This window comes from Egretta garzetta, unplaced genomic scaffold (assembly GCF_000687185.1).
Source record: "Egretta garzetta isolate BGI_Z169 unplaced genomic scaffold, ASM68718v1 scaffold541, whole genome shotgun sequence".
NCBI classification, from domain to species: domain Eukaryota; kingdom Metazoa; phylum Chordata; class Aves; order Pelecaniformes; family Ardeidae; genus Egretta; species Egretta garzetta.
The window spans coordinates 254,389-278,349 of NW_009258682.1; the positions used below are offsets into that span (position 1 = coordinate 254,389).

At 38.9% G+C, this 23,961-nt stretch overlaps 1 protein-coding gene across 2 annotated transcripts in view; it reads right to left on the bottom strand.

Moving 5' to 3' along the window:
- The window catches only part of MEGF10 (multiple EGF like domains 10), a 74,907-nt gene extending 54,267 nt beyond the window's left edge, over positions 1 to 20,640 (bottom strand). For both annotated transcript variants that reach the window (XM_035888695.1, XM_009648956.1), the window contains exons 1-4: positions 20,525 to 20,640; positions 17,664 to 17,765; positions 16,212 to 16,312; positions 7,675 to 7,767 (exon numbers count right to left, since the gene is read on the bottom strand). In XM_035888695.1, the coding sequence (XP_035744588.1) occupies positions 7,675 to 7,767; positions 16,212 to 16,312; positions 17,664 to 17,765; positions 20,525 to 20,640 (412 nt within the window). The remainder of the gene's footprint in view (positions 1 to 7,674; positions 7,768 to 16,211; positions 16,313 to 17,663; positions 17,766 to 20,524) is intronic.
- Positions 20,641 to 23,961: the final 3,321 nt, after the last annotated feature.

Sequence of the window (23,961 nt, forward strand, 5' to 3'; positions counted from 1 at the left end):
AAGATGCATTAAGCCCCTAGTGACATCAACCTGTATCTCAGCCTGGATTGCAAGACAGTAAATGTGGAACATGGTCAACAGAAATCTCATACATGAACCAAAAAAGCCACAAAACAAAGCCAGCTATTCTGAAAAGTAGAATAAAAACATCCTTTAGAAAACCTTCAAAGTCTTATTTAAAAAAATAGAGATTATTCTCCATGTATTTTTTTATATGGTCTGTCCTAGTCACCTCAGGGTGTTATGAAAATATATGCACATGCATATCAGAAAAGAAATATTTTTTTCTTTAGAGAATCATTTATAATAATTATAAAATATCAATGCCTTTTAGTAAAATACTTATTTTACCTACATCCCAGACACAGAAATGCACAGTAGTGGGTTTTTTTCCAAACACACTTTCTATTAAATCTAGATTTTCTTTGAGTCTTTTGTTTCTATCTGATTTTATTTGTTATACTGTAGGCTTTTTACCCTGTGGCATATTTTTCATTCTTACTTTTTGTTTTCTGTATAAGAAAGGACTTTTATTCAAAATGCTAAGCTTTAATTTAATTTAGGGATTTTTCTTTTTTACTTTGTAAAAGCCTTTTGATCCGTGAAGTGGAAGAACAATGTAAATGTGTTTTTCAGATCCTATAAAAGACTGGAACTATATGCCTTTCACATGCCATAAATTTCAGAAGACTCTTTAAAGTGCTTTGGACATCAGAACACAGGGTTGGATAATTGCTAAGGAAAACACACAGATGGCTCTTGGTGTTCATTTTATCTTACTACTGACAAAACCTGTTAAAAATAATCACTATTGCAGGAAAAATTACAAAATTGTAAGAGTCTGATTGTACTGTATGCATAAAATGGACTGTTGCCCATGATCCTGATTTTGCACAGATCTTCTTGTGTGACCATAAATTGGCCTTTTTCCTTTTTTGCAATGACTTGAAGGTCATCTTAATTTTGAAATTAGCAACAAATGTTATTCCTCACATCCTTGAAAACCTGCTAAGTGAACCACTGACAAAACATAAGTCTGCCAATATATAAGGCAGATTGAAATTAAACCAATACTAAAAATACTTTTGCACTTTACTAGAACAAAAGAAAAATTACACAGATATTATTCAAGAAATCAACTTAGGTAAACACCACAAATCTACTGAGTTTATGAAATGGTGAAAAGCAGAAATGAAAAGCATCTCTGATCCAGAAAGGGTTTACAAATCAATACAACTATCACCATTTACTGCAATGCTTTCCTTCAGTAAATCTCAACATAAGTAGATTTAATAACTCGCTTTTCTAGAAAACATATTTTTGTTTCTGCTTTTGCTTAAAGATTGGAACTGTAATTCAGCAAAACACTGAAGCATGTCCATAAATTCTATTAATTTCCCTAGAACTTCAAAACCAAAGTGCTTTACAGGACAGAAATTACATTAAACATAAGAATAGTGTAATTTCAAATACATCATTGTACTGAACTCTAGGAAAGCACAGCTGCTATGTACCCCTGAGAATTTTGATACCACCTACTACAGAGACACTGTAGTGACTCTGTCAACAATGAAGGCAATGGTGACTTCCATTAATACCTGTTTTCCCTATTTGCACCTGATCTAACTTGCTGCTGGGTTAGTTTCCCAACCCATTGATATTCAGCTTTGTTAGAGGAGAAAATAAAGAGTTCAGCTGGCAAAACTGAAGAGAAGTCAGTTACGGGAATTACAAAAGTAATAGTTACAAGAATAATTAAGGGTAGTAAAGGGTTGGACTAGATGACCTCTAGGGGTCCCTTCCAACTCAAAACATTCTATGATTCTATGATTCTAAAGAGCACGGGGAAGACACATGTAACAAGTAAAGGTTAAATTTAAGACTGCTTATGACCTGATATCACTTTTGCTAACAGGATGCATTTGCACATGTGGCCATTTGGGAGCCAGAGCAGGGGGCAGTTCTGCATTACTTGAACGAGCTTTTCTCTACATTTTCCATGAAAGCAATAGCTCTGTCAGGATACTCTGCAGTTTCACTTGTGTGTCTAGCAGTTTCTCAGTTCTGGGAATCAAGCCTTTCTCATGCAAGCATGCAGTTAAAACCAGAACGTATTTCTACAGCCTGTTGAATGGCTCGGAAAACTTAAGGATGAGCTAGCTCTCTAAGTGTATCTTGCAAGCTCTGTTGGTCAAAACACTTTCAACAAACAAAAAGGAAAGCAATGCCTTTGGTCAAAGAAGCTGAATTCAAGACTCATGAGATGCTCCCAAGCACCTTGCCTGGTACCCACACCAAGGGGGCTGTTTCATCTGGGGTGCAAGTGTGCCTGTGGAAAACAGTCACACATCCACCTCTGCAGGGTTAATGTTAATTATAAGCTCCACTGGGAAACTGGCAGTGCTTGTAACTCACGTGAGTGTCTCACACAAAGCTATGCCAAGGGATCCAGTTTCTGCCACATTCTGCCTCTGCCAAGTCCCATGAAGAAAACAGTGAGATTTTCGTGGAATTTGCGAACTTTGCAAACATCCGTGACAGTAAAGGAAATCTGACAGCGGCGGAGCTACTGTACCTTAAAAGTTTCCTTAACTAGTGCATTTAAAGGTAAGAAGATGTTGCTGTGAGATGCCAGCTTTAAACGTCACCTTAGTGTATTAAGGAGAAAGCCAGTTCTCTTCTCATGCTTTGTAAAACCCTGGAGCCAAATTATGCCTTAGTGCCACTTGCTCTACCCCCAAGCCCTCAGAGCATAGTCCCAATGAAATTCTATTAATCACCAACAGAATAAAATTACAAATTAAAATCCAGTGATGCAAACAAATCTCAAATTACTTAAATACAATAAAACCAGAAAATGCCTATTCACATTTCCACAAAAAAAATCCTAACATACTTGTCACAAACCAAAACCATGTCATTCCTGTTTGCCTTACTACTCAGGCCAGCTGGGGCAACACGAAGGCTATAACCTTTGCAGACGAATCAGTGAAATATTGATTTTGGCCTTTTGCCTCTGCTCCAGCTTATTCATAAAGTGTCCTATTGATTTTGAAGGAATTATTTGTGGACTACTAGGCATGAGAAGAAAAACAAAGTGAATGTCCTGATTGCTTAGTGGGGCTCCATGATGGGCTGCATGTGTATCACGCTCACTCAAAACTGACAATCAGGTCTATATATTATGTATTACATCAAATCCTGTTACAAGAGCGTGAGCAGAAAACAAGCAGAAACCATAATCTACAAATGTAAAACATGGTTTGATCATCTCTACACATCTAGACAGCCAAGTATCACTACGTGCAGCAACTTTTACAAAAGACTGCTTTATACACAACCTGTAGTCAAAAATGCCCTTGTAACATGTAACAATCTAACCTGACACGTGCAAATTAAAAATTAGATATAAACAATAATCCAGTTCAGGAGAGAAAGGTTGTGTTGGTTTTTTTGTTTTTCAATAAAATTTATTTGTTTTCATATTTAATCTACAAACATACCTATCTTTACCACTGTTTCCTTTTTTCTAGATTTTGTCCTTGTCCCCAGCCCAGAACCGATCAACTTGCACTCCTGAAGTTCACCAACATTTCTTTGAAGGGGTGCTGACAGCACGCTGGTTGTGCTGATTCGCTCGCTCCAAGGGACAGGTTCAACATGTCTTCTGTCCACTCATCCATCATTGACCTGACTACCGTGTTTGGTCAATAAACCTGTATTAGAATAACTTGTTTCACATGACTGTCATCTCTGCCGCTAGAATGGAAGAATTCTGCAAATGAGCCATCTCTCAGTCCAAGTAGTATTTCTTTTCAGATATACGTATGTTGTCATCATCTCCTTCATCACCTCCCTCACCCATCCACTGAAAGTCAATGCAACCAAACACTGCCTAATACAGTATATTTCCTTTAACTAAAAAGAAAAGGCCTGAAGAAAAAATACATCTCACACAGGAAATGTTCCCCGAGGACATACTATTTAATTAGCCAAATTCTGAGACGACCACTCAGGTTTTACTAACAGAAGAATAGATCCAGTCCTATTTTCCTCTCAGGTGGAATGTAAGGTTTTCAGAAAGGCAGAGGTTGCAATAAAGAGGAGAGTTGTGGGTTGGGCTACAATTAAGCACTGAAAGAGGATAGCCTCAGTAGTCAAATCTTTATCCCTCTTCTCCCTAAACTGAGAGCACCCACGGACCTGGGCTATTAGGAATTGGATAAGAGTCATCATCACAAAAAGGAGGTAATGATTGCTCCAAAAGGAAATGGGAGTCTCCCAAAATGTTTAGCCCCTAGAAAGGTTATTAGGCGACAGCACACAGTGGTATGCAAAGACAGGGGAGGAAACACAATGCACAGATTTAGTCCATGCAACCACTCTGTCATTTTTGGAGGGAATATTACAGCATTTAAGGAAGCACTTGTCTGCAATTACCACCCAGAAAGCCACTGTCACATAGAAACTGTGGCATATCATTTAAAACTTTATTTTAAACACACTGGGTAAATACAACTGAGAAACAACAGATAAAATCAAGCTGGGGGTTGGCAGATGAACAGATGTTGCAATAGGACTAACTCTGTTCTCAGATACTTACAGATTAAATTCCTTTGTAAGGAGAATAATCAATCCTAATGGAGAAAAGGTAATACTTTGGCAGAAAAAGTTTAATTCTGCAGTTTTATAAGAAGTTCAGTGCTTAGGTAGAACAGTTGCTTCTGACATGTTTGTGTCCGTGAAAATGAACAGATTACTAAATCTGGAAGTTTGCCTAATATCTCACACTTGGAGAATAATCCCTCCCTTTCAGTCACAGTCTTTTATTTGGTCATCAGTAGCCATTAAATCTGTGAGTGTCTGCCTTAAAAAGATACTGGCCTGCCTTATAATCATTGTTCCTTCTCCATTATTCAGTTAAATAGTTACATAGTTAAGATGTTTATATGATAGAAATTATTACAGTATGGCAAGCTGCATGTATTTTTCTTGCATTAATAACTTGCTGTATCAACAAAATGATTAATTAAAAAAGAAGAATGTCTCCATTTTATCACATTGTACCTTTCCGTTACTGAAACTGATCAAGCTGGGGATCATGCAGAAAATACAGCTGAAAGCAAAATACGAAAATCTCCTATGTAGGGCAAGCAAGAATAAAACAGTGCCAGATAGCCACAACCCTATTGCTTACTGTCTTTCCAACACTACCCACTGCCCTTCAATTCAATTTGATCCGCGCTGTAGCTCTCAGACGCGCAGATAAGGGGATCAGGCGCAGCTAGCAACAAACAGCAGCACTCAGGCTCAGAAGGACAATCTGGTGAAAGCAACATCTTTCTTAAGTTTGTCCGCATGGAAGGGCATAAATGCCAAAACAAATGTCCCTGTAGCACACACACAAAAACATCCTCTTCCTCAGCCTTCCCCCCTTCTCCTAGGACTACACTCGCGATCCAAAACAAATTTCGGCAGTTCCAGTCAGCCCTAACGTTAGGCAGAAGCTTTTAGAGGATCGCCAACCTCTCCAGAGGTCACACTGTTCAAAGGTACATGAACAAAGGCTCTTTCAGCTTTGGCCTGTTGTGTACGCACACCAGAAAGTGTTTTTTGCTACTGAGGCTGCTGTGACAAGCAATCAAAGGCAACCAACTGAGGAAGAAGCTGAGGAAAAGAGCTGCACATGTATTCAAAATGAATTATACCAGACAGGTAAGGGAAATAAGGCTCTAGAAAATCCTGTGAGAGGAAGGATTATTTCCAAAGACAGATTTAGAGGTTCCTGTCTCACCTAAAGTGCCCTTTTCAGTGAGTTTTGAACTTGGAAAACTCAATAAATAGTAGTATTTCTCCATTCTATATTGTCTAGTGATAACACGTTTCTTCTGCACGTTTTATTAGTTACAAAAGAAAGAGCTCGATATGTAAGGCTTCCAGAAAGAAAAAGAACATTTTTTGCAAATTTCTTTTGACAATTCAGCACACTAGATTAAGATCAGTATTACAGTAACATTGCATTGCTATAGATCAGTTTTATGCCTTATGCAGAACTTGCTGTTTCTTTAAGGCTGTTTATGAAAAGAATCACATGTAAGCATACACAAAGACTACACAACAAATGTAATAATTTTAAATGGTTAAGTTCTTCCTCATGTAATTTACTATTAATTATTTTGATTCTCTCTCTCACAAATTTCACAAAATATGCTGCCTGAACAACAGATCAGTTCCAGATGAAGAGTCACTATAGCACCTTGTCTGAAAATAAGAAGAGTATTTCTCTGGTTTTGCTAAGTGAAAAAAAATGAGGGTGAAAATACAACCATATTAGTTTTGTCCTGCTGATGATCCAGGTTTTCCACAGTTGTTATTTTTATAGAAATGCTGTACTAAGTAAACTAGTGGCATAATATCTTTGCAAGACGTCAAGCTCTGCTTTATGAATTAGAATTTTATATGGTCTGTGAAATTTAAATTATAAAGATTTTTCTTTTATTGTTGACTAAAATATGTTCCTTTCTAATGGACAGCCACTAGCAGCGACCCACTTTGAACTGGATTGCCATGAAGTATGTGGTTGCAATGTTAGCCTAAACATTACATTTCTAAAGACCTTACAAAGGGGAACAGAAAGATGGAGTAAGTAACAAAATATAATCAATAAAAAAATCAAAAATTTCTCTGGGAAACTCTTTTTCAGGCAAAGGGAAGAAAAAATAATGGTGTGCACAAACTATTACCTTTGACAGAGGGATGGTGAACAAACACGCCAGCCCTGCCTCTGAGGGGTTTCTGCCCTCTGTCCAGACCTTACTGCCTTATTGCAGCCTGCGGCGCCTGGTTTTACACTCAAAGCATCTAAAAAATAGCAATGGCTAAAAAGGTCACGAACTGATACTATTTTACTATTTCACTTCATGTTTTTGACATCTTGGTATGTTCTTGTGTCAAGCGTGCGATGGCCTTGATCTTCCTAATTTCTTTATTAAGCATGACCACCCACTCGCTGGGTTTAATCTGACTGCACCCGCACGCCTAGCAGGGAAGGTGCCAGACCTGCCCCGGCCTCCCACTGCGTGCGTCCTCAGTGCTCCTCTCTTGCCCCCCTTGCCTCCTTGCACACACCCTCACAGCAAAGGGGAAGGAGCAGAAAGTTGGAGAAACGTGATTAGTAAGCGAGAGCAAAATGGAAAGAGACTGAGCAGACAGGGAGCAACTCAGAATGCAAGAGGGGCACACAGTGAGGGGAAAAAAGGACAAGTTAGCAGCAGAGTGAAAAAGGAGGAGAGGGTTGTGAGGAATGAGCTTTGCTTACAGCTTTTAAACATGACTTGGCACCATCATTCTTTACGCATTAGGGAAAATAAAAAATTAAGAGATTCTCTTGCACTTAAAATACAATTTTATCTACTTTACCCCAGAAACTAAGTTCTGTATTACCTGGCACATTTCTGAACACAAAATACCTCATGACATTTAGTGCTGCTACAGGGTAACATTGTCTGCAAGTAAATGAAGAAAAATCAGGTCACGCAGAGCAACGTGATAACTCAGAACAACCCCCTGGCCAGAAAGCAGGAGCCCAAGCACAGGACGGGTGATAATCTGCCTGGAAGAGAGGACAATGCCATGGAAAGAGCAGCAGACGGGCGGAGGCAGGTGAAAACTCACCACTGGAGCAGTTGGGTCCTCCCCAGCCAGGCTCACACTGGCAGGTGTTGGGAGCAATACAGCGACCATGGACACATTTATCAGCGCAATGAGCTGCCAGGGAAGGAAATAAAAGAAGAATTAGAGAAAAACGCCTAGCACTGGCACAAATATTCTAAACTTATTCCTATTCCAGATCTTTCATAACTCAAATATCTTTTAAAAGCAAAATAAACATTAGTGTATTAAAGTTTGATGGCATTGCCACAAAATAAATTTTCTTGCTTCATTCTCTTCCATTCCTCCTATGTTTGAAGGCTCCAACTAAAACCATGCCAGTACTACTCAAATACTTTTGTATTTAACAAAGAGAAAATATTCCACATATAATGAAAACAAGATACATAGCATGATATAGGTTGGAAACCCATCTGCACATGGACCTGGGCAAGAGGCCCTAGGTGGCCCTGCCTAAGCAGGGAAGTTGGACAAGATGACTTCCACAGGTCCCTTCCAACCTCAACCAACCTGTGATTCTCTGAAGCAAACCCTCATGCCAAGAAAAGAGGGGAACACTTCTGCATGCATGAAGAGGAATTCTCTTGCAACAGTATGGATAAAATGTGACTTGCAACACATCAGTATTTTAATATTGTTTTTTTTGAATGGTTGCACAGCTCAAATGAAGCAGAACAGTGATGATTAATGTAAGGTACGAGATACAAACCCTATGAACCGCTGCAACCTTTATTCTAAGTGCTAACCAGAGATGCTTGAAATTTTTCTTTATAATTTTTTTTAATGATTTGCAAGCATTTGTTTCTACAGTTAAGGCTTACTTTGAGATAGAGCTTTTATTTGAAACTTTTAAGAAAAACTTGAAATGGTATTGATACCCAGCACATCAACATAAGTGACTCAGAATACAATACACTGAAGAGGAAGAATCTGCAAGGAGCAACAGTTTCCTGGTATCACAGTCAACATTAAATACCCTTAGCTTTCAAAAATATATACATTGTAATACTTTCCTTCTAGTTTGAACAACAATAAAACTTAAAAAATGTGCACAGGATGGGAATTTTCTCTGTACCAACAGTTCCAGAGAAACTACAACAGGAATCTGATCGGTATACCAAGGAATACAAGGTGAATGATGGAAAAAAGACAAAAGTGGTGTTTACAAGGAATTTAATGGGACTTCATGTGAATCATTTTGGTTCCGAATGGATTGAAAATGCTCTACAGTAATTAGGAAAAACACTTGCAAAATGTCCTGGTTTTTTCCTAATTAAACATGACAAAGCATGTTAGTCATCTTTGTGTGGCCAAAAAGATAGAAAGCCACACAGAGATCAGTCGTATATATTATTATCATCTTTGGTTATCTGGGATCACAGCCATTAATTGCATCATTCTACAGCCTTTAATTCTCATTCTCAACTTTTATTTCTAATAAGCTACTTTTCAGGTGTACATTAAAATGAACTTCATTAGAAATCAACAGGGAGAATATGAATTTTTAAATGTTAGAGGATACAAAATATTAATACAAAGCTACTTCATTGTTCTCTATTTATTTATTATGAAAAGAATGACTTTAAATAATATATCACAATTTTCCATTAGTCTTGTAACTAGACATGAACTACTTGCACCTTTTGATGATTCTTGCCTAGTAAGTGCTGCCTTAGGCACTGAAGCTCTCCCTAAATGAAATGTGTGAAAAACCTTGCTAGTAAACCATAAGACAACAGACAGTAGCTGTATGCATACACATCTCTGCATGTACACATGTATGAGTAACTTAGCGAATACCAACATACCCAACCCAAATTCCTGAGCACTAAAGCTAAATACAAGAAAACAACATTCCGTTGCATACTCTGTATGCCTCAAAAACCAACCAACCAAACAAAAAAAAACCCCAAAAATCAAAGTGTTGTAAGAAACTGGACCCAGAGAGAGGTACAGAAGCAGCTTTTTGAACATCTCCTTGCACTACCCCTCACGTCACACTGAGCATATAGGTCATTCCTACAATCCCTATGTAACAGCACACACCATGGCACTGTGCAAATCATCATCAATTGCTTCCAATAATAAAATAGAGTTGCCTTAGAACAAATGTACAACAGGTGAAACTTCGGGTCAGAGTGTTTGCAGTACAGAGTCATCTCACATATTAGAGCTATATTCTTTTCTTAGCCACAGCAGTATAAACCAACAGTAGCTTCCCTCCAGCCACTGAAGTGGTGTTTCAGTTTTCCAGTAGCAGAACATAAATCAAGTAGAACTCTTCAAAACAGGCTACCACTACTAAGTCTCTATAGAAGTTACCTATAGGTAACAATGTCAAGGGTTTTGACAGCCAAAACTCTGCTGATTCTAATGATGAAGAAATATGGGATAAGCACCACCAAAGGAAGTTGTGCAATGTAAGTATTGCTGCTTCCAAATAAATCCAGTTAAGACCAGTTAAAGTTTTATATATGTATGGCATACAAATACACAAATTTCTTTCTCAAAGAAAGGGTACAGGCAATTCTGTACTTTGAAGAAGCTAAATTAAAGCCAAGAATGTTTTAAAAAATGTTCAAGACATACAAAAGAATTAAAGATACCTAGTATTTCTTTTTTTTTTCTTTTAAGTTTCTTAATGCCCCAAAATGTATCTGATCAAAGAATGATTTCTTTTGGGATATACATAAAAGCCTATTCTGTAACCAAAAGAAATTATTCTCTGGACACCTTATGGGCTAACTGGTTCTTGACAACTGAATCCTAGTTAGCATCCCTAAGAGACAGCATCTGGAAAAAAATAATTGCACTGAACAATAAGAGAACCAAAATTTGCTACATGATATATAAAAAAAAAGTAAGGTGAGGACAACATGAAAAGCACTCAAACAAGCTGAATGACATCAAACAACATGAATGACATTAGGGACAGAGAAACTATTTTCTCGTGGTTTTCTATGGAATTGCTGGAAACGATATAAGAAAATACTCATGTGCAAGAGAAGGTGAAAAACTTAACATGATGTCTTTATGATACTGAGCAGTGTAAAGAAGCACCAATGTAAATTCACTGGCAGCAGTAAATTGCCTAAGTTGTATATTCTTCCTTTGTAAGGGAAAAATCAATTATCATATGAGAAGTAGTCTGAGATTACTCTTGCATGTCTCCTTTTACATCTTATTTCCCCTTTTCTTCTGTGTCTTAATGTTTCCTTCAAAATCTTCTCTAAAATCTTTCCTTGGCCAACTTACAGGTCTATTTCAGTGGATCATATCCTTTCATTTTCTTAAAAAAGGTAGATTTAATCTTTCTGATTATAGAGTATCAGTCAGCTTGTAGTATCTATAAAGCATCTGCTGCCATATGTGCAATTCCGTGTAGCAGCCCTTTCCGCACCACGCGAGGAGCCACCCCATCCTCTGGAGAAAAGTCCACCAGGCTGCTTGAGCTCTGTCCCCACCTCAGTTGCAGGCACTGGTACTTTTATCACCAGCTGAATGAACACGCCCTGCTGAGGAAGCTCAGCAAAGTGAATTGATGTGAAAAGACATATGTTAACCCACCCAGGCCATCGACACCATCATTACAGCAAGCTGAAAGTGATGTGAGGCAAGGGCTTGGCCAACATGCCCTGCAGACATGCCTGAGCACCACAGCTGCATGACAGGAGCTCATACCAGGGGAATTAAGCCAGTCATGCTAGAGGCATAGAACGTACAATACAATTTTAGGTCAAGTTGCCACTTTCCAACACTGATCACGCGTTGTACTGATATCAATGAGGAGAGGGAGATGGTGCTCCAGCTCAAGAGAAAATTGCAATTCAAACGCCTACTTATATGCTGATGGGCTCCAGCGTAGCCCCTGCGGTGCACAGATTGCTACTCCATTGCTGTACCTACTTAAACTCTTACAGCTGAGCAGAGTAACTCCTGTGCCAAATACAACTTCCACTTCTGAACTAGAGCATATATGTCAATCTACAAGAAAGTCACCAGAAGAAATCTTAAAGTCTTTGAATTCTTTCATTTCAGAAACATGCTAAAAACTGAATGGACTTTGTAAATGTAAAAAAAATAAAACAGAAGATTGCACTTTCTGTAAAAACTTGTCAGTCTCTAGCTCAGCCTAGCATACATATGCCAAATCTCCTAGGGATTGCCACTGATATTGGGAGATAAGTGGCAGTAAATTATTCAGAATCAATAAGAGACTAAGTCAATCGCTCAACCTGGTATGGACTTTCTAAGGCCAGGAGTAAGTTTCTTTATAGAACTTAACAGAATGATTCTATCTTTGTATCCACATACAAACTGCATTCAGATCCCCTCAGAAAGTCTGTCAGATCTAAACATTAGTTACCTCCACTATAATTTTTAAGAGCAAAAATAAATAATCACCTGAGCCCCAGTTAGTCTACTCTACCAAAGTCAGAAATTTGCACATTATTCATAACCTTTATAAACAGGAGTTAAATGAGGAGGGCACAAACCAAGGTAACACTGGAAGTACTAACAGACATCGTCATGCTTATAAAACAGTCCAAGTACTGACCCCATATAATGTTGGAATTAAAATTAAAATATAATTTTTTACCCACCTGAAGACAAACCCAAATGGCACAACTAATAAAACACAGGATAATTTTTCTATTCAGCATGACTGAACACTGCTTGCCAAAATAAGCTCAATCTGCAAGAGAATATATCTATAGTGGTCAAAAGTTACACACAAAAAAAGATGTGTCTATTATATTTATTATCATAATTTAAAACTTCCCCAAGAGGTTCCCCGAAAAGCTTCTAAGGGCTGCAGATGGAGGCTGACTTCTGATGCCACTTTGTTGCTTACTAATAGTGATGTAAATGCAGCATCATTTCAACAAACTCAGAAACACTGGAAAAGCAGGTATCTGAGTAGCTTGAAAACCTTTCAGGAAGTTTTCAGGAACAAGTATGGAAGTTAGAGTCACAATTCCACAGAAATCTTGTATACGAAGATGAATTCAAATTCATCTGTTCAGACTAGACTCCAAAGGACTCAAAAAGACCCCTCACTTAAATTTCAGCCAGCGCTTTTCTCTGGCTGTTGGTCATTCTTTTCCTTTGCGAATACAACATTTACAGACTTCAGCAACATGAGGCTGGCACATTGTCACAGTTCTTTATGCAGTGACAAATAATTCTCTTCCCGTTTAGGCAGTGAAGGGGCACTACCACTAGTAAGTACTACCTCTGTAGGGGAACACTGACTGGTGAGTATTCACATTTTAAAAAAGAAAGTCACAAGATTTCAATTCATCACTGTATGCACTCAAGTGTTGAGTCATACTGCAATCATCTACCAGTAGAACTTTTAATTGAGCTTCCTCAACTGACAAGTCAAATAAAGGAACAAGCAAACAACAAAACACCAACAGCACCACAAATATTTTAGCCTTTTAGAAGCATCCTACATCCTCCACTAAGTACAAAATAATCCACACTGCATGGAAAACAAAACTGCCCTAATGGAAATGTTGTGCACGTTGTGGAGCAGCAACAGCATCAAAGAAGATATCCACAACGCTTCAAATGGCTTTGATTCTCTTCTATCTTTGCATATAAAAAAGGGGGGAGGTGCATGTGTGTTTTTCAATGTGGTTGCCATTTTCTTGCAGAAAAAGATTTTGTGTTGGCTTTCTGCCAGTGATATTGCTGCTGCTATGACATAGGAGAAGAGTCCTGCCCATACCACTGTGCCTTACCATTTGATCTCAGCTGACAGCATCACACTTGCTTTCCAGGTTAAACCGGAGGACTAGCATTATCACAGTGTATGCAGGCATCATCTACTCTAGTTTGCACAAGTTCACCACAAAGAAAGCTGGTTGAAACAATGGAAAGTACGAAATATTTACTGTCTTCTATTAACTACTGAGCTCCTCCTTTGCCCTGAACCCTCAGCTCCAGCTGAAGACCATGAATACTGAAGGTGTCTCCATGCCTTCCAGGGTCAACCATTACCGAATCAATTAAATGCAAAGTTAGCTCCATGGAAGGGTCTTTAGTTTTACATAATTTGAAGTCTGAGGAATTCCAAATTGGTTCAAAAGTCAGAGCAGGTATGTCCTGAGCTTCAGCATTTGGCATCTTTTTGTGTAATAACAGTAAAAAATTAGCACATTCAACATGATCTGAATTTACTAGGTTCTGAGTATTACTTATGTTAATATAGAATGAACTTACTACATATACTATAGCTATGTAAAAGCTGTAAACACATAAAAGACTCATATCACGCTTCTCGCATGATCAAACTGTTATATACTTCACAAAGTATACTATACTACTTAATCAAAAAATTAAATATGATCATTCATATATGCTGTATAATAACCTAACATAGTTTGAAAATAGTTCTAAGTCTAATACACACATGTTAAGAATAAAAAAGGTTAAAAAAATTGCCAATCTGATCTCAGATGGTTTTTAAAAATATAATTTTGACCTTACTTTTTCATGTGCAGAAAACAGTTTAAATCAAAGATCTTATTGCTGCATTTTCAAATTCCAGGAAGTGCAGTAAAACAAAAATATAAATGAGGATAATGTGATGTGTTATGATATTCACAGGGTATGATTTTCTACAGATACAAATAAATCCTCTCCATCACTTCCAGTATGCACCTCACAACAAGCAGAAAGGCACATATTAAGAAATTATTTCACATTTGTATTGAAAAAATAAATTTAATGTACATACTGATCTTGATTTTTAGGCTCTCACTTATCGGTAAAGACCAAAAACTTAGCCACTTCATCGCCATCTCCTGAACTGGATTGCAAAATATGGTGGCAATGGCAACTCTCTTATTATCTGTTATCTCACAGAATGTTTTCCTGGACAAGCTTCTCCATACCTTGAGTGGACAAGCTTCTCCATACTGAGTGCTATGCTTCACCATTGTCATTATAGCTGTAAGGCAGACAACAAAGCAATGAACACATCTCCATTTTTCTTATTCTCTGCTGAGAAAAAAACACCAGGTAAAGCAGCGTGCCTTAGAGAGTTAGGCTGAAAATGTGCTATTACAGAGCCAGCCTTTTGCATGTGCCTTGGTCCAGGTCCCATTCTGGGGCGGTGGGAGCATGCTGGTGGGATCCCTACACAGACCAGCTGAGCTGGGGTTTGGCTCGGGGACGTGACATAGAGCTTCACACGAGAGGAGCCAAACCAGCCGCCAAACCAGCTCACACGCTGTGGCTTTCCTAATAAGCTGGGCTTTTCACTTTTTTCTCTTGGCAAGGCTTGCCAATTGGTCGCCTGTTCAGAAACTGGGCGGCAAGCCCAAGGGCAGCCCCTGCAGTCCAGAGGCTCTAGCCCCTCACCAGTCCGCTCTTACAGGGCCCCAGATTTCCAGAAAAAAATTAACTATACCACCTCAGTCCCTCTGACATTGTTAAGGTTCTGCAGGTTTTTTAGATTTCATTATTAGAAGAACTGAAGCAAAACCAAGGAATGGATATCGCAGTTTTCCACTATAATGCATGCCCTTTCTGTCTCCTAAAAGTAATAAAAGTATACAAACAGGTCAATGTCAGAAATGATGTTACAGGCAAAAGATTTCCCATGATAAGCCCAGTTTTTCAAGGAGATTAAAACATGAAGAGATGTGGTTCCCTGAATTCTGCAGCTTACTATTGCAGTCCATGCTGTGCACGTGCATTTGCAGGGACAAATAACTTGAAATACTACTGAATTAATTTCATTTTTACCTCAACACATTTGCCCATCTCCAAGGATATGCTACCCTTCACAGTTGCCTACCTATCACAAGTTCCTTGCTCTAAGTCCTGCCGACACAAGCATCTAGCTACCCAACCCGCTGCGTGACTTCCAACAACCCTACGTTAAACTACTAACCATATACTTCCAGGGCTATGGTTTAAAACATCCTCTATGTTCATTCTGCCTTCCTACTATGCTCTTGAATGAATACCATTTTAAGAATCAGACCTTCCCGGGTCTGCACAAGGCTGTACAAGAGAGAGACAGATTGCTGAGCCAAGGCCACCACCAGGCTCTGGACACAGCTCTTCCCTCTTTAGACTTAGGAAGATGTGGAGACAGGGGCAAGTGCTGCTGTCTTCAAACAGTTGTTACAGATCTCTGTATCTGTGAGAGAGGCTAAACATGAGGAGCAACCAGGGCCCATGCTTAGGAGAAAAAGCTTGTATTTCCCTTCTGGTTTTGAACCTCGTATTTATTCACTGTGTTGGAAAATGCACTGACACTCGTGCTGTGCATTTTCCACATGATAAATAGTTAGAATCACATCAAGGCTGGTTACTTAGACATCTGAGATCCAATTATCCTCTCATTTGCATATGCACAGCACCAGTTGACCTCAACCAATTGACTTCAGCATGTGCACCACTGGTGAAGAATTGAGCCCCCATAACTCAGCTTCCACCAACTGCCCATCAAAGGGGAGTCAAACCAGCACTCTGATAAATGTATGGAATTTCAAAGCAAAAAAAGAAGCTAAACTTACGGACACACATTTCCCTGCTTTCATAAAATCCAGGGCAGCACTGGGATTTACGCCTGTACATCGTTTTTTCACCATGTCTATAGGCAGTACGGTAACTGATCCTGAAGAAAAGAAGGAATGGTTGTTACATACAATAATGGTTCAGAAATAAAACAATATATATTCTTACATGTTTTAAAAACCATTCAGGTATCAGTAAGATGAGAGAAAAAAAGCTCAAAGAGACCTTGATTTATCTATTGCTGAGTTCAAGAGTCCTAGTGGTTCCCCAATAGGCTTTATGTCCATGGGTGGCCAGACAGCAGGAAAAAAAGTTAAGGATTTTGGCTACTTAACTAATAGGCAAACCAGCGCATCACTGCCTTTGCCATTAGCATCCCTATGGAGGCTAAAGGCTGGCAATACAAATCAGTTGCAGCTACCAGTTTCCAAGGGAAAGATTTCTGGGGATCATCCTCCCAAAGGTAAGTCAGTTTTCCAGGGGCAGAGATGTCATGGGAAGTGAAGTTCTGGTTAAGGCAAGAGATGGGAGGGCTCAGAGGAGAGCTCGGACCTCTGGGGTAGCCACAGCCTCTCACCGGGGGTGCAGCCCCACAGGGCAGTGGCGAGCAGCACACAGAGAAATCAGCACATAAACCCACCAAGAACTGCAGAAAATACAGCTTCCTTCTGACAGGAGTAACTAGTATTTATCAGAAGCGAGCTCTCTCACCACACTCTCCTCTCTGCTCCTCACTGGGTCCATAAATCTCCCCCCCTCTTTCCAGGCTCTCCACCAAGCAGTAAACACATCCCCACAACACCTCAGGCAGCCTGAACTCCCAACAAAGAACAGCTCATGTATAAATTGTGTTGTAGGTAAACAAAGTGTAATCGCTCTTTGAACTCGGTATCTGCTTTGTACGTACTATCCGTACGGACCTGTCTCCTCCAGCTGCTGTGCCCCAGGGAGCCTTTCCCACTGCTGATGCTTCATACTTATGGGTATATTCCTTTGAGGAAAATGCTTTTTACAGCTGTCACCAGTTTTTAATCACTCACCCATTGCTTGCTTTCTGCAAGCACAAGGAGTTTCTTTTAACAAATCTTTTTATTTTCCTTTCAAGTAGCGTATGCTTTCCCCGTAACATAAGGCTGCAATCAGCAAGGGACATTTCTGAACAAATATACCTTGCAGTGTCTGGGGAATTTAATTTCGTGCATTGCACGCTTTTTCCCAACCTGTTCATTTTCTGTTAGCTTTCCGTGGGATGACACACCCCGACCTGCTAATAAAACATATGTGACATTGCTTGGACAAGCATTTTCCAGTTGGCACAGACCATAGCAGTTTGACAGACTAGTCACTATAGCTAAAATTTCCTACATATCATGCTTGATTTTGACAGACACAAGATCTTTACAAATATCTACAATACCAGCATTTTGACAATATTAACAATTGTACATCACCTGTGTCGTGTGCACTTAAACCAGTTTAGGATGTCAGTACAACTGGTGTAATAAATTTGATCAAAAGGATGCGGATATGACTCTTGCACGGTAACTGAATAACTGGAGAGAGAGGGAGAAAGCAGACAGATTACTGAGAAGTCCTTTATGGTACACTCCCATTTAAGTAAGTCTTTTACAGAGTCCTTCTATAGAAAGGAATAAATATAACAAAATACTCAAGTGCAACAGAAACTCACAGAAAGTTCAAGTTAAACATGAACCAGCATGAAGATATCAACTGAAAGCTTCTTCCACCAAGCAAAGTAAAACATATACACGGAGAGCCGCGATGTCTCTGCTGTGTAGTACACTTGATGAAATAGTACTATCAGACAGTTAAAGAAAGGTAATGTAAGCCTAAATTTAAAAAGACCAAAACACCTGTGTCTCAAATGAGCAGCAAACTGAAGTAGTGTGTAGTACGTGTTCTCCTGTGGCAATAAACTTTTCCTAACATCACCGGAAAGATGGAAAAATAGTTAAGAGCCAGAAAACAAGGTTTCTTCTGTTACCATACAAAATAGAAAAATCTCACTGGATTTTCTGAGAAATTTCTTTTAAAAACAGCAGCTGTATCCATAGCAAAACACCTTCTTTCCTAGTGGAAGGGCCTGCCAGGGTATTCAGGTACTAAGTGGGTGTTAGAACAGAAACACCTCAGTAATAATTACTGAAAAATTATACAACAGGTATGCAATCAAACAGTCTATTCAGCAATCGGAAATTATAAAATATTAAGCTCCCCACCTTATTTTGTTTACCAGCTGATTTTCAACAGAGAAACTTCTTATTTTTTTCAGAAGTACTATTCTGAAGTCCTATTACTATTTTCTGCCAAATTATAAGCGCAGTGTCCTAGAAATAAACCTATGCTTTGAAGTGAAGAGCCTCCAGAGCCATCAGTGGGGCAAGAGGAACAGAGCCCTGCTGCAAAGGGGAAAAATACTGAATCATCCTAGAAAACTTTTCAGCAGGCTGTTTGTGCTGGCAGTCAGCCAGTCCTTGATTGCGCAAGGGGCTTAGAAAACAGGGGAATGCATGGCAAGTTTCTGCAGTAGGACTAATTCCCAGGACCAGCCAAAACACTTACTGTGTAGCCCGTCTGGCTTCCACTCACTTTCACTCACGCCCTCTTTGACCTCTTAGCACCTTTTGCAGGGTAACAGCCACAACCTCCCCTTCCTACCATCATCACTTACACTGAGGGAAAACACATCCAGACCCACTTCCACTTAACTCTTAACCGCACAGAACTTCCCGTTTTTCCCACGTCCGTATGAAGGCATGCATCCCTCATCTGTCCACCTGTCTGACCCAGTCCGACAAAACCTTGGTTGGGTGCCGATGCTTGTCTAAGGCTCTGCCCAATTTGTTTGAGGCAGGGCATGCTCTACCCCTTCCTGCTGTTGATGGCAGTTCATTTGTAAAGAACATTCCATTAGGGGGCAGATTTATGTAAAGTGTATAGCGCCGCCAGTGACAGCAGCAGGAAAAAGCTTGTATCTGGGGTTTCACTCTTCCATACTTACGCAGCTTTCTTGCCTAGTCTGAGCTCTCAGCAAGTTTCCTTGGAGTTTCCTCCACATTTCTGAGACTCAGCAGAAGAAGGAAAAAAGTTCAGGCAACAAAATGGGCATGCTTGGATTAGTTTGTTCTAAAATACATTATGTGATGTAAATAGTTATATTTCGGGGGGGTTCTCCATTTTGCTTTCACTGTATTGTAGCTTCCCTCAAAACCACTTTTATCTATAAAAACAGTAAACAAAGCATATGCAATATAGAGCAGCATCCAGTAACATCGTAGGCACATGCCTGAATACTGTAAACAGGTATTTAGTACTTCATACACATTGTTGTATAAGCCAACTTGTACACAACAGTAGGGTCAGACACTCCAAATGCTTCACATGAAACTCAGATAAATTCCTGGGGAAAGTCTGTATATTTTTTTTTTTTTTTTTTTAGAGAGAGACTTTATAAAAAAATAAATACAAGTTTCAATTTTCTTTGTAAAGATTCAGCTATAACAATTGCATATAAAGGTACAGTGGCTTGGCAGCACTCCCAGTGATTAAACATAAACCACAGTTTACCTTAGATGCAGGAAATACTGATGTCCTCGAGTGAACACTTAGAGTGTCTCAGGGACTAGCTGATCAATCACAAGCATAATCATAATACTAACAAGACCATAAGGCCTGGTTTCACTACTATAACCATTGCACAAGAAAAGAAGTACAGCAAATGCTTGTGGCTCAACCTCTCCTGCCCATTGCGGCATTCTCCTTGCACTTAACGTGAAACAAACAGAACAAACAGACCAACTAAATTGATTAATCTCTTTCTGTATGGTATAAATTTCTGAACCTCATCAAAAAAATTAAGCAGCAAGTCTTAATTCAGATTCTGTGAATGTTGAATAGGAAAGAATCAGCATAATCAAATTTGGCCAAACTCCAATATGGTTAATTATATTTTGCATATGTAAAAGCTTCTTTTCACTTAAATTGAAAAAAAGCTATTTTTATTCACTTCTTGTACCCAGATGGTTGTGTAACATTGCTGGTGCCACTGTAGTGGTTTTTGCATCCTAACCCCTACTGCAAAGATGACTGTATTTCAGCCCAGTGTGAAATAGTCTTTTACTTATCCATGAACTTTCCTTGCCCGTGCAGTAACACAAAATTTTTTTCCCAGTTCATTCTCAAGTAAAAGCTTTCAATCATTTAGAATGTGCCAAGTGAAACAAAACAAAATTATTACAATCAGCATTACCATGTATAAATGTGTAATATATTTTCCAAAAGAAAATACTACCTTTCCCAGTGGCTACACACATTGGGATCTTCCAGATTCAAAGATAAAGTTGTCCCCAACCAATGGTACAGGAGTATGACAGGGAAGCCAGAAAAGGAGTTCAAATGAGGAACCATCTTTCCAAAAAGGTGGCTGTAAGAAAAAATATTTATAGTACATTAACAATATTATACAAACGATAAAGGAGCTGAAACTATTGACACATATATAATCAATGTATTTGATATAAAGCAATAGGTACTTCAAGAAACAACACACTGCTTGCCTAGCAGCAGCAAGACTTTGCCCATTTTGGAAGAATGGAGCAGTTTCACACAAGTGGCAGGGCAGTCAGCCGGTGAACAAACTACATTTTAGAGGTCCCACAGTCCCATCAAATTGCAGGCAGCCAGGCTCAGTCTGTTTAGTGATGGTTTGTCCACACCAAATGACAGAGATGCAATTTAAAATAAAGGCTAGCATTTCCTCAGGACCGCAAGAGGAGAAAGGTTCAACTGATGACACACCGCCAGAAATCCTGCACATCACTTACTCACAGGAGGGGTTGGTGCTGCTCTGTTCATTGCCAGCAGCACCCCCAATTCCTGCAGCCTACACTGACCTCTTAAAACCCCAGATGCTGCCCCATCTCAAGCAGTATCTTTTGTAAAAAGCTCTTCCCCAAAATTACACACTGACTTCACTACGTGGCCTCTCTAAAGATGCCTGAGCACCCCAGGTCCTGGGTCAGCCAGGGGGGCGATGCCCAGGGTCTGCTTGGGAAAGACTGCACCCTAACACCTGGGCATTCCTTCAACCTGGCATCTCCATAAACTGCCTTCCACGGGGCACAGGCACAAGCACCACCGGTAGAAATGCAAGTCAGAGGAACAAAAAGCAATATAAAGATGTTCTGCAGGACTCAGGGGGCGATGTTTTTTATTTTTTAATGCAAATATATAAATGAAATTATATATAGGCATGAATACTCCTTATCTGTTCTTCAAGATGCTGAACAACACTATTGGAAGGTGCATTGCAAGCTCAGGACTTGCAAAAAATGGCACAGTGCTTTTACTAGCTAACCTGCAATTCTCAAGAAAACAAATTGATTTATCAGGGGAAGGATTTAAATGACTTTGCTTTCCACTGTTAAGAGACAGCCTCACATGTTATCCTGCATTGCTAGTGCTCTTTAAAGTTGAATTCCGAATACACTTTGCAAAAACAACCCCTCCTCTGCCAGATGTACAATTCCCGAATAGAATAAACATTCTGCTCATTAAAAAGTTATTGTAACAACATAAAAATCTGAAAGATTATCCTAACACTTTGACTAGGTCTATCTTTGTTTTCAAGCAAATTATTTTAATTTGCATACCGAAACACTTTTAATTCAACGTGCCATTAATCCACAAATGCCAGAATGAATGCTGGTAATAGGTAATTTGTAATGACTTAAGATACTCTATTTCCGCTTTTAATGAACATTTAACCTGATATGCTCATTTTCACACAAATTTTAAGACTGTGGCTACAGGGATCACAAAAAAAGAGATCATTTGAGTCTAATTTGTAGTATAAAAAATTATTTCTAATAAATGTTTGTTTTGAAATAAAAAATATTTTTAACAACATAAATTAATCAGAAACAGAAACTTCTTACTTTAAATATTATGGAATTTATATACCAATAACTTTATTTTAAGAGAAAAAAGTCCACTGAGCCATGAAAAAAAATAGAGATTAAATAGCCTTACTTTGCAATGTCTTCTTCAGAAGTCAACATAAAAAAAGCTCACAAAAAGATACTACTGTATTTAAGATATCTGAGGATACAGAGATGATCCCATTTTGCTAAATCCCTCTTGAAAAATCAGGGCTGCTGAAAGACATTTCATGGTCTGTAAGTGTTTCTCCACACGCACACTGCATAGCAGAGTAGTCAATGTGAAGTAGCTTGAAAAGCAGTAAAAGCAGCTGTATTTTCAGCTAATAATTTCAACAAAGTGGTGATTTCCCTCATTGAAAATAGTCACTTTGATTATGCAGACTGTAAATTGTATTTCCTTTTTTCCTTTTCTTCTCAACTTCACTAACTTGCCTTGTGGATACATTTAACAAAATTTAAAATAAATAAAAAAAAAATCATTTGCATGAACCCCCTAGTGTAAAACTTGATTGCATTCCAGATCTTTTGCTTAATTATTAAGGAAAATCAAAACAGAAAATCAGTACAACTGATTAGCACTGCTAAAGTGTTTATATTAGCAATAAAAAATGTAGATGACTCATTTAACTCTTGCTGTCTACAGTTTGCGCTGAGATACTCTGTTCAGAGATTCACTTTTCTTATTATATATTGCTTAAATTATGTCACCCAATAATACTTCACGATCTACATATACATAGTACCTGTGGCTTAAGTACTGAAAATGCTCATGTTGGAGAATGCCTTCTTGATGCAGATCAGTAATTAGTAGATGTATGAGAGAGTAAATAACTCATGCCAGAACAGAAAGCTACTCTGACCTCCTACAGAATATTGTATAATTTACATTCCTGAGCCGTAAACGGGAATTTTGCTACCAGGCATTGAGCCTTCTACTGTGAGTAGCACTGCTGACATCCATGTAAAAGAACTTCAAAGAGGCAAATGGTTGTTCCCAAAATGCTCTCCAATATCCAGCAACATGTTTGCATGTATGGGGGGAGGGAGGAGGGGAAGACATTTCTCCAACTTCATATGGGCATCAGCAAAATACATTTTCCACTCATTTTGACTGTGAACCAGCATGTACAACTCTCCCTGTGCAGGCTGAAGTCTCTGACTTCACAACCCAACCAGCTGGCCACACAACAGATTTAACCCAGCCCATGGCATTTTACTGCCAGGTTCTTCCTTCACTGAAGTACACAACAGAACACCTATGTCTCGACAGAACACTAAAACCTTATTGTCCCTTTGCATTTTTTATGCTATTCGAGGCAAAAACTTTAGCTGACAAAGCTGCATCTTTACTCTCATTTGGGCAGGGTCTTTAAGGCAGGTTCTGTGCAATACAAGGTCTGTTTAGCTCGGAAGACCTACTCTGTTTCCCTGGACTTCAGTGCAGGCACATGGTTTAAAAATGATAACAGGCAAGCAATGCAGCTGCACAAAGCAACCGTAGACTACTCCCCTAAATTTCTGTAATCTAATTAAGGAAATTCAGCTCATTATGTGTTTATTATATCAAAGGGAGATATTAATAGTAATCAATAATAGTCACATTAAAAAATTAATCTGATCATCCCAAGGCATATTATAATTACTAACAAACTCATATTTTAAAATGGGGTAACAGGTGTACAGCCATCCCAAAAATACACTCCCATAAATTACAGGTACTCCCCTAAAAGATATTTGAATGTGAGCAACTACACGAACTACATTCACCTCGCTGGTAAGCAGATGA